The 15,674-nt window shown below is 43.6% G+C and overlaps 1 protein-coding gene across 3 annotated transcripts in view; it reads right to left on the bottom strand.

Moving 5' to 3' along the window:
- The window catches only part of immp2l (inner mitochondrial membrane peptidase subunit 2), a 619,736-nt gene extending 605,627 nt beyond the window's left edge, over nt 1-14,109 (bottom strand). The window contains exons 1-2 of one of the 3 annotated variants that reach the window (XM_038780189.1): nt 14,031-14,050; nt 8,958-9,095 (exon numbers count right to left, since the gene is read on the bottom strand). In XM_038780189.1, coding sequence (XP_038636117.1) covers nt 8,958-9,092 — 135 coding nt within the window. In that variant the 5' untranslated portion in view covers nt 9,093-9,095; nt 14,031-14,050. Of the gene's footprint in view, nt 1-8,957; nt 9,096-14,030 lie in introns of all 3 variants that reach the window. The other 2 variants (XM_038780192.1, XM_038780190.1) reach the window with 2 other exon arrangements.
- Between the last annotated feature and the right edge of the window lie 1,565 nt (nt 14,110-15,674).

A 15,674-nucleotide genomic window follows, 5' to 3' on the forward strand; every position in this document is an offset into this window, starting at 1 on the left:
CAAGTTCCTTATGTCTGCAAAGGGCAGGGCCTTGTGTGTGGAGATATGCAGCTTCTAATATGCGTAAGTGAGAAACACAGAGAGCCCAGCTGATAATTAAATTGGTTTTCAGTGTAATTCTTAGCACAATCTGGATCTTTTAACAAGTGTTGTCCAATCATGGAATCACATCCAATGTTGGGCAGTATGATTTGAGTTCTGCAAGCATGGATATGGTATGTCTTTATGAACAGCTGAAAGGGACGTGCTGTTTGATAGGTTCACCAGTCATTGGGATGTACGGCCAAAATAACCAGCATCACTGGAACTGACATTCGTATATCACATTTCCGCTTGTAGGAAAAACTGGTCGCCACACTACCAGAAAGATGTGGAGGCTTTAGAGAGGGTGCAGAAGAGATTTACCAGGATGTTGCATTAGCTATGAGGAGAGGTTGAATAAACTTGGTTTGTTCTCACTGGCACAAAGGAGGTTGAGGGGTGACCTGATAGAGGTCTACAAAATAATGAGGGGCATAGACAGAGTGGATAGTCAAGAGATTTTTTCCCAGGGTAGAGAGGTCAATTACTAGGGGGCATAGGGTTAAGGTGCGAGGGGCAAGGTTTAGAGATGTACGAGGCAAGTGTTTTTACACAGAGGGTAGTGGGTGCCCGGAACTCGCTGCCGGAGGAGGTGGTGGAAGCAGGGTTGATAGTAACGTTTAAGGGGCATCTTGACAAATACATGAATAGGATGGGAATAGAGGGATACAGATCCCGGTAGTGTAGAAGATTTTAGTTTATACAGGCAGCATGGTCGGCGCAGGCTTGGAGGGCCGAAGGGCTTGTTCCTGTGCTGTACTTTTCTTTGTTCTTTGTTCTTTATTATTCATTTATGTGACAGGCAGATGTCTTTTTGGCATGGTGGCAGCATCATCTTAGTGGAGAATAGCACTTGTGTTGCTACTGCATAGTAACAGTGTGAAATAGTTAGCTTCATCTGGTGTTCAAAAGTTTGAGACAACTTACTCTTCCAGGTTAATCAGGCAACTTTTCAGGATTAAAAGTACATTCATGAGTTTGCATAATAAACGGTGAGCAATGATTTGATCAGGGTAGAAATTATACCAAGGATTGCTTTGATGTGCCTCATTGCAGCATCAAGGTTGCACAGTGAGCAAATGGCTATTTATGAAGTTGCCGATTAATCCAATCTCGTAACACATGGAATTATAGGAATCTCAACTCATATATTCACCAGTGACAGTAGGCTTGTGATATACAGTAAAGGTAACGTCGCCACAGTCCAGGATAACCATAGGTGCTTTCCCCTTTTGAGAGGGAGAATTGACTGGCGGTGATTGAACCTGAAGATTACAATACCTCAGCAAAGTGTGATGAATATAGGACACTGTTTTATATATATATATATTTGTTGTGGTAATGTTATTAAAAACCTCGGTTTCAAATACATACAGATAGTATGTCTGCTAAAGCAGTGATTAAGGAGTCATAAAGGTGAGGAAATCTGCAAAGCTACAGACTGACCTATCTCCTCCCATTAATTGAATAATCTGTATTCCAAACATAAATCATTCTCCAATCTCCTCCTCACTAAAATGTTCCATAACCTGCTTAGCTAGGACTAAACACAATCTCTCGTAAATTATCGACACCCCAGGGAATCTCCTAAATATAAACAAAATTCCATTAGAAATATATATGTAAACAAGTAAATGTTTAAAATCAATGATTATCTCACTGTGTCTGACAAGACAGAAGGATTTTCAGGTTGTTTCTGACAGGGTCTCTCTCTCTTCAAACGTCTACACAGAGAAGCAAGTGACCTTGATTGTGAACTGTATTTACAAGTGGCATTTGAACTGCACTGGGTTTCTTAATTGGAATATATAGTGGCAGGTGTAGATAGGGAGTTTTAATTTTATTTTATTTAAGAACTGTTTTAACTGTTAATTGGAAAGCTATTACTGTGTTGCTCATATCACTGATTTTGTGTTTAAATTAAAGTTTATTTTAACGTAAGAGATGCCTATTGATCAGTGTTATCACTCCTGTGGATTAGCCATCTTCCCTCACAGTCTTACAAATCACAAATAGTTGGGATTTCATACGGGAGGCCTATAAGTAGTCATTGGTGAAATTCTCAACTAGCACATTGAGGAAAGTGAGCTCATCTGTCCGCTCTATTTCAAAGTCAAGGTACGTAAGGAAGCTCTTACAGCAGCTGTGGATTCAAATATGGTAAATGTATCATCTACATGTCGGTAATATGCTAGGGGCAGGAGATTAGGTGTTATTCCATTGATTTTAGACGTAAGATTATCAGTTAACTGTTCCCTGGTGCATGCTCCAAGGCTACACATCCACCAATCAGAGTAAATGGCCAAGATGTAAAGAGGTTTCTCCAACCACTCAAATTTATACAGTGCTTTTAACATAATGTAATACCCAAAGACGCTTCGCATGAGCATAATGTGAAACTGAGTCAAGTTAAGACACAGGCAGCAGTGTTTTGGAGGATCTCAAGTTTATGAAGAGTAGAATGTGGGAGAATCAGCTAAGGGTGTATTGGAATAGTCGAGTACAGAATTAATGGGCTTCAACAGCAGATGGGCTAAGGAAGGGGTGTAATCAGCAATGTTAGGGCATCGGAGATAGGTGGCCTTAGTGATGGCACAAGTACGGGATGAGCAGCTCATCTTGGGATCAAATGTGACATGAAGCCTGCGAGCAGGCAGGCTTAATCTCAGACTGTTGCCATGGAGAGGATTGGAAACGGTAGTTAGGGAAAAGAGTTTGAAGCAGGGGCCAAAAGAAATGACTTCAGTCTTCTCAATGTTTAACTGGATGACATTTCTGATAATCCTGAATTGGAGCAGTCTGATAATTCAACAACGGGGTGGGTGAGTGTGTGTGTGTGTGTGTGTGTGTGTTTGGGGGGGGGGGGGGGGGGGTGGTCGGCCAAGATAGGCAGTGGTGTGGTGGAAAGGGTGTCATCTGTGTGCATGTGGATATGAAAGTGTGCTTTTGGATAAGGGTGGAGGGGGCAAGAAAGAGGGGTTCTTGAATGTGTTCAGGACTTCCTATTCAGTCAGTATATTTTAATTAAACAAGGAAAGGGACAATGCAAAGATTAATGTCTGGAAAATGAAGTTGGACAACTGGTTGATTTGCAAAGGCAGTGAAACATTTAGGACACAAAGACCAAAATTAGGTTTGATATAAAAATTAAAAAGAAAAACACAGAACATACAGTGCAGAAGGAGGCCATTCGGCCCTTCGAGTCTGCACCGACCCACTTAAGCCCTCACTTCCACCCCATCCCCACAACCCAATAACCCCTCCCAACCCCTTTGGTCACTAAGGGCAATTTATCATGGCCAATCCACCTACCCTGTCTTTGGACTGTGGGAGGAAACCGGAGCACCCGGAGGAAACCCACGCACACACGGGGAGAACGTGCAAACTCCACACAGACAGTGACCCTGCGGGAAATCAAGCCTGGGACCCTGGCGCTGTGAAGCCACAGTGCTAGCCACTGTGCTACCATGCAGTGACAATTTTTGATGAAAAGAAAATAGCCCAGAAAAATTGGGGAAAAAATGATTACTAGATAAAATAGCAGACAAGTAATTAGAAATCATTAAATAATCAATTTAAGGTACAAACTGGACTTATTGTCAGATGTAAAAGGATTACAGCAATAGCTAAAGTCCTTTAACGATTAGAGAAAGTGAAATCAAACTGTGAACTAAAAAGAGTGACATGTGACGAATCCCGGACTAAAAGCAAAAGGAAAATTGAATATGAAAAAGTAGAAAATAATTGGCAGGGTATGCAGAAAGACAAAGGGAACAAGACAAAGCGGAAAAGTAAATGATGTAATAAACACAAAGTAAAGGAATAATTAAAGATTCAACCAATGGCAGATGAAAACATCTCCTAAAAATGAACAGTGAAAGGACTTGAATACTTTGCTTCAACTTCCATAGAAGAGTACGAAAAATAAGGGTCTGAAGGTAGAGCTATTAGATACAATAGGTATAGATAAGAAAAAGTATCCAGCTAAGATGATCTCGGCGTCTTTCAAGTAAACTGCAAATCTTTCCATTCTAATCGACAAAACAACAAAGCAATTGTAAAGAGCTAGGCTCTAATATAGAAATGTAAAGATTGACATTGAATTTAAAAAGTGGTCCAAATTAAGTCTCAAGTTAAGTGTCATAAATTAAGTCTTTCTCAAAGGTTCACAATAGCAAGATAAATGGGGGAACAGCTGGTAATAAGTGAAAGTGCGATGGCTGTAGGTGCAACCACAATGAAATGCTCTGCTAACTGTAAAGTTATTTCCACTGCCTCCATGAAGCCAAGTTGCCAGGGTGTTAAAGCTACAGGGGAGGTAAAATATTAATGAAGGGCAGTCACAATTCAGTGCAGAAACAGCAAGATAGGAAAAATGCACCTTGTATGTTGTGAGGTGGTAGTTTTCATGGCCATCTGAGTGTGAAATTGGATAGCAACACATGTATAAAATTAAAGACGCATCCAGGTAGATTTAATTACAAATCAAACTGCAGCCTCTCATCAGGATTGGTTGAGGAAACATCAACAATTCTTCGCCCATGTGATCATGTGCTAGCTATACACAGAGGAATTTGTACTGTTTTGAGTCATTCCTCTCATCAATATCTTATTACTTCAAGGTGCAGACTAGATCAAAGTCATTTTCTAGCATTGCAAATTGTTTTGTGGCAAATCACTTTGGCGTTCATTTGCTTTTGAAAATGCAAAGAAATATATACTATTCAACATTCAAACTATGGAAGCACAGATCAGTAGAGAGATTAAAAACATAACACTATAATTGCATCTTCTAATCAAAGTGATGGGTAGGGATATAAAGTTATTATTTATTAATGCAAGCTAACAATGCAAACTAATGAATAATTTTCACAATTGAGTTATTTCACTCGTTGAACTCTTTATGAAGTCAGAATCCTCAAAGTTATATTTTAAATTATTACAACTAGCCTGTAACTATTAAGAAAAAAAAAGTATTTTTCTACAAAAATATACATTTAAAGTTTTAGTAGTTTTTTAAAACAAAATTCAAAAAAAGACGCAGGTGTAGAACAAATGTTTTCTCTGATGAGCAAGAAACTGGTAATCCATTCATTCATCACTCGCTGATTGTGACTGAAGTCTTTCTTTACTCAAAGAACAAAGTGTATATCCAACTCATCTCCATTATATTTGGATTTTGGATTAAATTTGGGTTTATTGTCACACATACCGAGGTACAGTGAAAAGTATTGTTCTGTGTACAGTCCAGACAGATGGTTCCACACATGAAAAAACATAGGACATACGATAGGTACACAATGTAAATACATAGACACAGGCATCGGGTGAAGCATAGAGGGTGTAGAGAAGATGCACGGAGAGATCAGTTCAGTCCATAACAGGGTCATTCAGAAGTCTGGTAACAACGAGAAAGAAGCTGTTTTAATCTGTTAGTGCGTGTTCTCAGACTTTTATATCTCCTGCCCGATGGAAGAGGTTGGAAGGAAGAATAACCCGGGTGGGAGGGGTCTTTTTTTGCCCGCTTTCCCAAGGCAGCGGGAAGATGTAGACAGATCAATGGATGGGAGGTGGGTTCACGCGATAGACTGGGCTGTGATCACGACTCTCTGTAGTTTCTTACGGTCTTGGGTCAAGCAGTTACCATAACAGGCTGTGATGCTGCCAAATAGGATATTTTCTATGGTGCATCTGTAAAAATCTGTAAGTCAATGTGGTCATGCGCAATTTCCTTAGTTTCCTGAGGACGAATAGGCACTGTTGTGCTTTCTTGGTCACAGCATCAATGTGGGTGAACCAGGACAGATTCTTGGTGATGTGCACACCTAGGAATTTTAAGCTGTCAACATTACCACCTCAGCACCATTGATGCAGTTAGGGGTGTGTACAATACTTTGCTTCCTGAAGTCAATGACCAGCTCCTTAGTTTCGCTGACGTTGAGGGAGAGATTGTTCTCATTGCACCATGCCACTAGGTTCTCTATCTCCCTCCTGTACTCTTGACTCATCAGTGTTCGAGATCTGACCCACCACGGTCATGTCATCAACAAACTTGTAGATAGAGTTGGAGCCAAATTTTACCACACATTCGAGGGAATAGGGAGTATAGGGGGTTAAGTGTGCAGCCTTGCGGGGCCCTGATATTAAGGACTATCGTGGAGGAGGTGTTCTTGTTTATCCTTACTGATTGTGGTCTATGGGTCAGGAAGTTGAGGATCCAGTTACAGAGGGAGAAGCCAAGTCTGAGGTTTTGGAGTTTGGATATGGGCTTGGCTGGGATTGTGGTGCTGGTATTAGCAAAATCTCTGAATAGTATAGTCCAGGAAGACGTGCTGTTAGGTAATTTGGACATTCTGACACACTGGACAGGCACTGGCCGAGGTCTCAGCTGAGCTAGTGGCTGTCCGGACCGTGGCATTACAAAATCGACTGGCTTTGGATTATCTGTTAGCCTCGCAGGGAGGAACGTGCGCTATCATAGGCCAAGAGTGCTGTACTTACATTCCAGATGACTCTGAAAATATCACTAACTTGACCGACCATATTAAGAAACAGGCTGCTCAAATTCAAGAAATTGGCAGTGAATTTCACGACTATAACCCTAGGGTGGTTATAGTCATGGATTATTTGACTAGATCTTTAAGGCCTTTATTCTACTGCTACTGCTACTAATGCTACTAGGGATAGGATTGCTTGCCTGCTTGTGTAAATGCATTGTGTAAATGCATTTTCAAACGAATCATGGATATACCTATTTAGCTGGTTGTCATGATATGACAAAAGGGGGGAGTGCGGTATTGTGTGAAGCAAATAATGGCATGATAGGAAAACTAGTCAAGTCTTCTTGGTACAATTGAATTTAAACTGATTTCATATAACCTAAGGCACAGATACAAAATACACAGATACAGCCGAGGTCAACATGACCTGAGAACTGGGTGACTCTGAAATTCTAAGATAAGGCTTGTTCGTCATGAACCTAGAAACAGTCTCAATAAATACCAAGCTGAAAAACTGTCTCTTCCTGTTCGTAAACAAATGTGTCCCTTTCTTAAAACAAAGACAAGATAATGATATGAAACTCCATTCCCCTAAAGGTCAGCAAGGTGACGCCATTGTAACGATTATTACTTATGTTTTACTTTCGATTAAATTCCTGACCAAGTTGTATTCATGTTATCTTGATCCTATAATGTATAAAAATCGCCTTATTCTTCTGTAATATCGCAGACTTGGGACGGACTCAGCAGTTTGTAATTGACTGCCTTCCGACTTCAAGTCTCTGCCAATACTGCTAGTAGTTCTAATTAGTAAATAAAGTTCAGTTTTGCTTACCTAATGAATGCTGTTTGAATTTCTCTATCACAGACAAACGCGGGGAAAATATTGAATACGACACCTACTCGTGACAATAAGCAATTTTCATTTCATTTTTCACTTGCGGCTCATGCTCGATTCCTCAATGAAATTCAAACTGCCCCAATCTCTTCTCAGCCCCCCAAAATCCAAGACAATTGGAATCTCTGAGCCTTTTTTCCCAGGTTCTGGGTTGGTTTGGGTTGGAGGGTGTTTGGAGTGGTAGGGTGGATTGGGGGTGGGTGGGGTTGGGGGAGTGTCTCATGTGTCTGGGGAATCTGGGATGTGAGGGAATCTCATGAGAGGTAGGCTGGGAGGGGGATTGTGACTATCTTGGCGAGGGGGGGGACGGGTAGGCAGGGGGGTAGGCAGGGGGGTAGGCAGGGGGGTGGGGGGGGGGTGTCCTGCGCAGGGCATATAAAAAATAGTTTAATATATGCGTGTATAAAATAGTTGTGCTGAAGTTAGAAATGGTTTCATTTTCCAACTCTTTCAGAGGAACAATTAGCGCGACAGAAGCATCCGAAGTTAGCAATTTAAATCATCTTGTCGGATAGGTCCCAGGGCAGGGTCAATTATCCAAGGGAAGGTAGTGCTTCTAGACAATTGCCAGGTAAACCCTTACCAGAGAACTTCTAGGAAGGATACCCCAGGGCATTTTGAGGGTACCCCCCATCCCCCAAATCTGATGATGGGGAATCTGGAATTTACAGATTATTGTGATTAAATCTATTCTTTTGTCGATGTATGTTTTAGGTACGGAGCTATGGTAATTCCCCACTTGCGGGGGACGGGTGACCCTTGGTTAACTGGAGATGGTAACATTTAGGGTACAGAATGGACCAATGGTTGATACACTTGACCATGCCTGAGAACAGGGGGCAGAGCCCTGTTGGGAAAAATTATAGGCTATAAGATAATGGAAACATTTCAAAGCAGCATCCCAATAGCCATCAGGTCAGACCTGGAAGACTGCAAGGTTTCTAAAATAAGGGAAGCAGCAGTTCTGGCAGATGTGTATGACATATCATTCAGGCAGCTGGGGGTGTTGTAGAACTCCATTTGTAAGCCCACAGTGACTAGAACAGAGTCTTGCTTTAGAGAAGAAAACGCAGTCGCCAAGCTGTTGGAAGCTCAACATTAAGTCTGAAGTTGTAATAGGGACACTTAGGATCTGAAGAGAAACCAGAGTGCACTTGTAATAGGGACACCTAAGGAATCTTCAGAATAGACTGCACCAGTAAAGGAAATAAGCTGGTAAAACAATAGCGATAGTACAGTTCCTCAGATCCTCCTAGAATGGGGGATATGGTTCAGGATAGTCAAGGAAATTCTTCCATTGATGTTGGTGAATGGCTGATTACTGGGGAGTAGAGGTATATTGCAATCCATATTAAACAGCTTCAATTTATCACAATGGCAGAAAAATTATCAGTAATTGCATGAGCAAAAATGCTCAATTTCATCAGTTAGTCACAGCTTGCCTGTTTTCGTTGCATAATAAAACTTGTGTACTGCACCTGCATTGAAGCCCCCTCCACTCTTGCAATGTATGCCACGCGATCCAGGAAGGTCACAGTAACGGGAACCGCAACAAAGAAACCACTCATAAATGCCTTGAAGTACCGCTTGCCAAAGCCAGTCGCCCTTGCCATTATCTGACAAAAGAAAATTAAAATGTAAGTTGTCAGCCATGTGAAATCTCTGCTAGTTGCAATATCAAGCAGTCTAATACGATGATCCACCATCACTGCAGCCACCTCTTTTCGAACCCTTGGATAATACCCATCAGGCCCAAAGGGATTTGTTGGCGTTTGGTCCCTTAAGTTTCTCCAATTCTATCTCCCTGCCTTTATTAATTACCTTTACATTTATCTGTTTCATTAGCCCCTTGGTTACCCACTATTTCTGGACATATTTACTTCCTCTGCTCTGAAATATTTGTTCAACGTCTCTGCCACTTCCTCTTCCCCTGATAATTTTTTCTGTCTCTGCCTCCAAGTGACCCGTATTTAGTTTGGCGACTCTTCTTTTTATATACTTGTAAAAACTCTTCTGGTTAGTTTACTCACATTCTATTTTTTCCCTTTTTAATCAACTTTCTGCTGGCCCTTTGCTAGTTTCTAAAACACTCCCAATGCTCAGACTTACTGTTATTCTTTGCAACATTCTAAGCCTATTCTTTCAATCTAATACTTTTCTTAACTTCTCTGGTAAGCCACAGACGGAGCATCCTCGATGTGTTTTCTGTTTTACGTTGTAATATATTTTTGGTGAACATGTCGGGGGTGATTCTCAGCCCGCGTCAGCCGTCAGCAACAACGGCGAAGTGGGCAAAACATCGCGCCCCTCGCCGGTGATGTAATGAGGGAATCTTATTTAAATAAATTTTAAACATACTTACGGAATCCTCCCACCCACCCACCATCACCACATGATGCTCCCTCACTGAATATTCATGGCCACATTGGCAAGGTTTACTACAGGCTCTGAAAAAGGAGAATCAGTCAAGGTGATTCCCCTACCTGGGGGCGCAGAGGTAAGTGGCAGAGGTAGAGGTACACATGCACCATAGAAAGCATTCTTTCTGGTTGTATCACAGCTTGGTATGGTCCCTGCTCTGCCCAAGACCGCAGGAAACGACAAAAGGCCGTGAATGTAGCCCAGTCCATCACGCAAACCAGCCTCCAGTCTATTGACTCTGTCTACAATTCTCGTTGCCTCAGAAAGGCAGCCAGCATAATTAAAGCCCCCACGCACCCCGGACATACTCTCTTCCACCTTCTTCCGTCAGGAAAAAGATACCAAAGTTTGAGGTTACATACCAACCGACTCGAGAGAAGCTTCTTCCCTGCTGCCATTAGACTTTTGAATAGACCTACCGCGTATTAAGTTGATTTTTTCTCTACACCTTGCTATAACTGTAGCATTATATTCTGCAGTCCCTCCTTCCTTCCCTATGTACGGTATGCATTGTCTGTACAGCATGCAAGAAACAATACTTTTCACTGTATACTAATACATGTGACAATAATAAATCAAATCAATTCAAATCAAAGTATAGCCCCCATAGGGAGAGGGGCATGCCCCCCCCCCCCCCCCCCAGGAACAGGTTGGCAATGCAGTTGACAGTGCCAAGCTGGCAGTGTCAACCTGTGCCAGGGGGCAGTATCAGAGGCAGACCCGCAGGGGAGCCCAATAGGGGCGGGTGGTTTCCCGTTATGTGTGGTGGGGGCGGGGAGGAAGGGTGCAGAGTGCCGAGGCCTTTAGTTTAAAGTTCTGTGCACAGCCCTGATGAAAGGTTATTGATCTGAAATGTTAACTCTGTATCAGGTGCTGCCAGATCATTTTCCGTTATTATTTTAGCTAGCCTGCTGTTTCCTTCGCAATTTTAAAGTTCCAAATCAAACTTGAAATTTTCATCTAAATTACAGCTTGAAAAATAATTGCCAGAGAGAGTCCATTCATTTTAACCATACTAGTGGGGGTGGGGGGAGGGGTTGTTGGCATTCTTCCATCTTCTCTGGCCTTCTTCAAGCCTCTCTCAGTCCAAGTCTCAACTTTATCCATCGTCTCATTTTCCCACTTCCCTTCTATTTTTATCCTCAATTTCTCCATCAATTATTGCCGGGATAAGGGTCGGGCCTTCTTTTCCAATGTCTGCACTTGGCTGTCCTTCTCTCTCCAACTGCACTTAGCAACCCTCCTGATTCCTGAACCTCTTGCTCTTGAATCTAACCCACCACTCGTTTGTCTTTCTCTCCATCCAGCTTGTCCTGAGCATCCTACCTACCCCACAGCCACATTTCAAAGCTATTGCCGTCCTCTTTCTTCAGAGTCCAATTCTCACTTTCAGAGATCCATACATACTCCACACCAGTGACCATACAAAAGAGTTCCCCGGTGCACCAAATCCCTGATGTTGACACTCGGCTTACAGAGCACTGCACATCACGATCTCTGCTTCACACCGTGCGGGAGGAAACACTGTCTCAAGTAGTGGTCGAGCACGATATGTGGGCTGAGAGTGTTCAATAGTAACACTGGACATTAAAAATATTTGCTGCACAGCCACCAAGCACTGCGGTATTAAAAGGTGCTGCTATGTACAAATGGGAGTGTTAAGGTTACAGGAATTAACAGGCAGTGTAAATTGATGATGTCCGCAATGGTTTTACTGTATTAAGAATTCAAAGTTGTTATTGTAAACGGGGTTTTCATTTGTAAATAGGTAAGATTAACATTGAGGCAGTAAACTATCCAGATTAGCCCTTTGCAGATTTGTGACACTGCATGCAACTGACAGTTCCCTCTACTGTGCAAAACTCGAACAAGTAAGTGAGTTGCAGCCTTTATAGCAACCTGTTTTGTTGGGTATTTGCCAACTTTCTGTGATACATCTATCTCTTACAAAAAAATGTTTTGCAAATCTTCATTTTGCAGAATAGGGCCACCTGCTTTGCAGTACTATTCCACCATGACCTTTTTAACAAGCTCCTGTAACACAAGTTTCTTCTGAACTTCCTTTTAATAGATGGCCTTAGTCTTCATTAGCTAGAAGGGCAAAATCAGCACTATTTGCGGATTCCATTCAATTTTTCAAGATATCCAGCTAATTGTCATCATACTAGTGGGAATATCAAATGTAACTTCCCACTCAACCATGTTATAGTATCTAATGTATTGTGCAGTTTTTACAGGCGTATTCTGCACTTTCTGCTCCCTCCATATCATCAAATCCCGACAGTGCAGAAGGAGGCCATTCGGCCCGTAGAGTCAGCACCGACCCTCCCCATCTCCACAACCCCACCTAAACCTTGGACACTAAGAGACAATTTATCATGGCCAATCCACCTCATCTGCACTACTTTGGACTTGGGTGAGGAAACCGGAGCGCCCGGAGGAAACCCACGCAGACACAGGGAGAAAGTGCAAACTCCACACTGTCACCCGAGGCTGGAATTGAATCTGGGTCCCTGGAGCTGTGAGGCAGCAGTGTTAACCACTGTGCCACCGTGCCATGATTTTACTTTTGCTTATTTGATCAGTACAAGAAATGTCGACCATCTTTTGGATCTTGACACATTTACTAATACCATAAATTCAAACAAATCTGTCAATGATGGCGGATTTACAAAATTACACTGTGGTCGCACACTGTTTATGCTCTTCCTGTGATAATCACATAAACCTCCAAGGCTGCACTGATGGCTCCTATTTCAGATTATAAGGTAAGGTAAAGTGACCATAGTCCCAGATGATCATAGGCTGCTTTCCCCACGGAGGGGGAAAGCTGACTGGTGGTGATTTAACCTGTAGGTCACCACACCTCAGGCAAGGTTGAGAAGGCGGAGCCTTCATGAATAACCTCAGCCGCTACGGGAATTGAACCCGTGCTGCTGGCCTTGCTCCTCATCATGAACCAGCTGACCAGCGAACTGAGCTAGGCCGGCTGATTGTAGTCCCATATAGGTCACTTGTGTAGAAAACCCCAACTGTGTGTGAAGCTTGTAATCCCACACCCTAAGCATCATTGCAACAATATCCAATAAGAATCGTATTGCAACCTTTTGACAAAAACCCTCAGATGTGTTTTTGTTGTCTCCAGACTCAATGGGGGCAATGTTATGCCTCCAATAGCCGTGAGCGCAAACAGCAACTTGGGCCCAAAATCTCCCGAGAATCAGAAAACAAGATCCTGCCGATTTTCCCCGCCCCTTGTCGGTGACATAATGAGGGTCTTGCCCTCATTTCAATGCAATTTATTATAATTATCAGGCTTCCCGCCTTTTTGTTCCCACATTTAGAATTCCCCCTCACGGCATGATATCACATCAGAAACATGAAGCAGTCAAGGGGAGGGGAACCTGGGGGGAGGGGGGGGGGGGGGGGTGAGCACAGGTAAGTACAGCCTCTAGGGGGAGAGGGACAAGCCCTGTCACTTCCCCTCGATGCCATGGTGGCACTGCCAGGCAGCAGTGCTAGGAGCAGGCCCTGTGGAGAGCTCCATGGTGTGGTTCACTTGAAATGAAAAATGAAATGAAAATCGTTTATTGTCACGAGTAGGCTTCAATTAAGTTACTGTGATAAGCCCCTAATCACCACATTCCGGTGCGTGTTCGGGGAGGCTGGTACGGGAATTAAACCGTGCTGCTGGCCTGCCTTGGTCTGCTTTAAAAGCCAGCAATTTAGCCCAGTGTGTTATGTGTGGTGGGTGGGGGGAGGGCTGCTTGTGTCCTTGTGGGGGATTCCCTGCATGCATTGGGGATGGGCCGGTTTTGCAGGCTCCATCAGGCCCTGTCTCACTGCTGTGCCAGAATATCTGACGAGAAAACCATGGAACTGCACACCAGTTTTCCCTCCTCAGCCTACACTCTGCCCAATGTCTCTTTTGGCTATCACTAAAAATTGGAAGAAAAAATGTTTTGGATAGGTGCTTCATGGGAATATATTGCACAGAAACATTTTGAAATAAGGTACTGCAGTGTCTTGGACAGTACAATGTTCAAACTGCTCTTGAGATTTGTGTCTAAATCCAGCTGTAAAATTGGAATGAGATTGCCCTGTCTTAACCCGGTTCTCCATGGACAAACCTGTTGATAATTCAGTATATTGGTACATGGGATTGTCAACTCTGGTGAGAAGTATTCCTGGAGGTTTCATCACAGACGTTTCTGTCTCAAATCCCTCTGCCTTGTCAAAGACTTCTTTTCTCAGAGAATGAGAAAGTGAAAAATGAAATGCACGCGTTTCTTTTTATAGAACAGTACAGCACAGAACAGGCCCTTCAGCCCTCGATGTTGTGCCAAGCCATGATCACCCTACTCAAAACCCACGTATCCACCCTATACCCGTAACCCAACAACCCCCCCCCCCCCTTGCTTTTTTTTTAGGACACTATGGGCAATTTAGCATGGCCAATCCACCTAACCTGCACATCTTTGGACTGTGGGAGGAAACCGGAGCACCCGGAGGAAACCCACGCACACACGGGGAGGACGTGCAAACTCCGCACAGACAGTGACCTAGCCGGGAATCGAACCTGGGACCCTGGAGCTGTGAAGCATTTATGCTAACCACCATGCTACCGTGTTTTTAATGTGGCTATGGTTTTTCACAGCAGTGTCCAGGCAATTAATCTTGAATTCCGAAAGATTCCAAGACAATCGGACAGCAAAAACCTTTCACCGGTCAATTTGATTTCCTGAGGTCAATGTTTTACTTTCCTATTCAACACTGGGCTGAGATTCTGACCCTTCCCCGTCGTGAAGAGCTGCTACTTCCACCTTCATAATATCACCCGGCCTTCGCCAGTCCATTGTTAATCCTGGCACTCTTCTTGTTAGTCTCCGACTTCAGACAATCCAAACCTCTGCTGCATGAATCCTATCCATACCGCAACGCAGCGTATGCCGACCTACGCTGACTCCCAGTTGCCCCACACTCTAATTGCATGGTCACATCAATCTGTGATCTTGTCTCCCCCATTTCAAACCTTGCACATTCCAAACCTTGCACATCCCCATCTTGCAAGCACCTCATTCAAATTCGTGTTTCTTATTCACCACGCCTACAGCCATAAAAACGCCAAAGCTCTGAATTCCCTCCATAGACCTTTACTCCTTTAAGACTCTCCTTAACCTTAACCTTTAGCCAAATAATTTCATGAACATGCCACACAAGCAAGCGCTCAAGTTTTTAAAAAATCCTTAACTTTGGACTAATTAAATCTCCTAGGCACCGTGAGAGACCATGGGGCGAAAGGTTTCCGGGCACAATCTAATGCTGTGCCCGAAAAGCAGCTCACCACGTGGCACAGCGTGGGCGTTAGAAGCCAGGAGACTCCGCTCCCGGGATCTACCCGGCTTGGAACGGCTCGCGAGATCTGACACGATTTTGCGAGAGGCTGCGATGTAAATCTCGCTCATTGTGGGCGGGGTCACCTTGTGGCAAATTTGCATATTAGAGGGAGACAGCAGGTCTCACTGCAGATTTCCGAGGTACCCAGGGCATCAGGACCTCGGAGGCCTTGGGCGAGCGCCATTCAGGTTGTGGCTTCACAAACATTGGGCAGGGTGGCACCCTTGGTTGGCCTGGCCAAGCGGCGGTGATCGGGTCGGGGGTGCCCTGCATAGGCGTTGGGGGGGAGGTGGGGGGAACCAGCCCGCCCCATTAGTGAGTTGTGACTTGAGGTAGTCAGGTCACATCGCCGATCTCTCGCTACGCTGAGGAGTTAT

Source organism: Scyliorhinus canicula, chromosome 20 (assembly GCF_902713615.1).
Source record: "Scyliorhinus canicula chromosome 20, sScyCan1.1, whole genome shotgun sequence".
Classification (NCBI taxonomy): domain Eukaryota; kingdom Metazoa; phylum Chordata; class Chondrichthyes; order Carcharhiniformes; family Scyliorhinidae; genus Scyliorhinus; species Scyliorhinus canicula.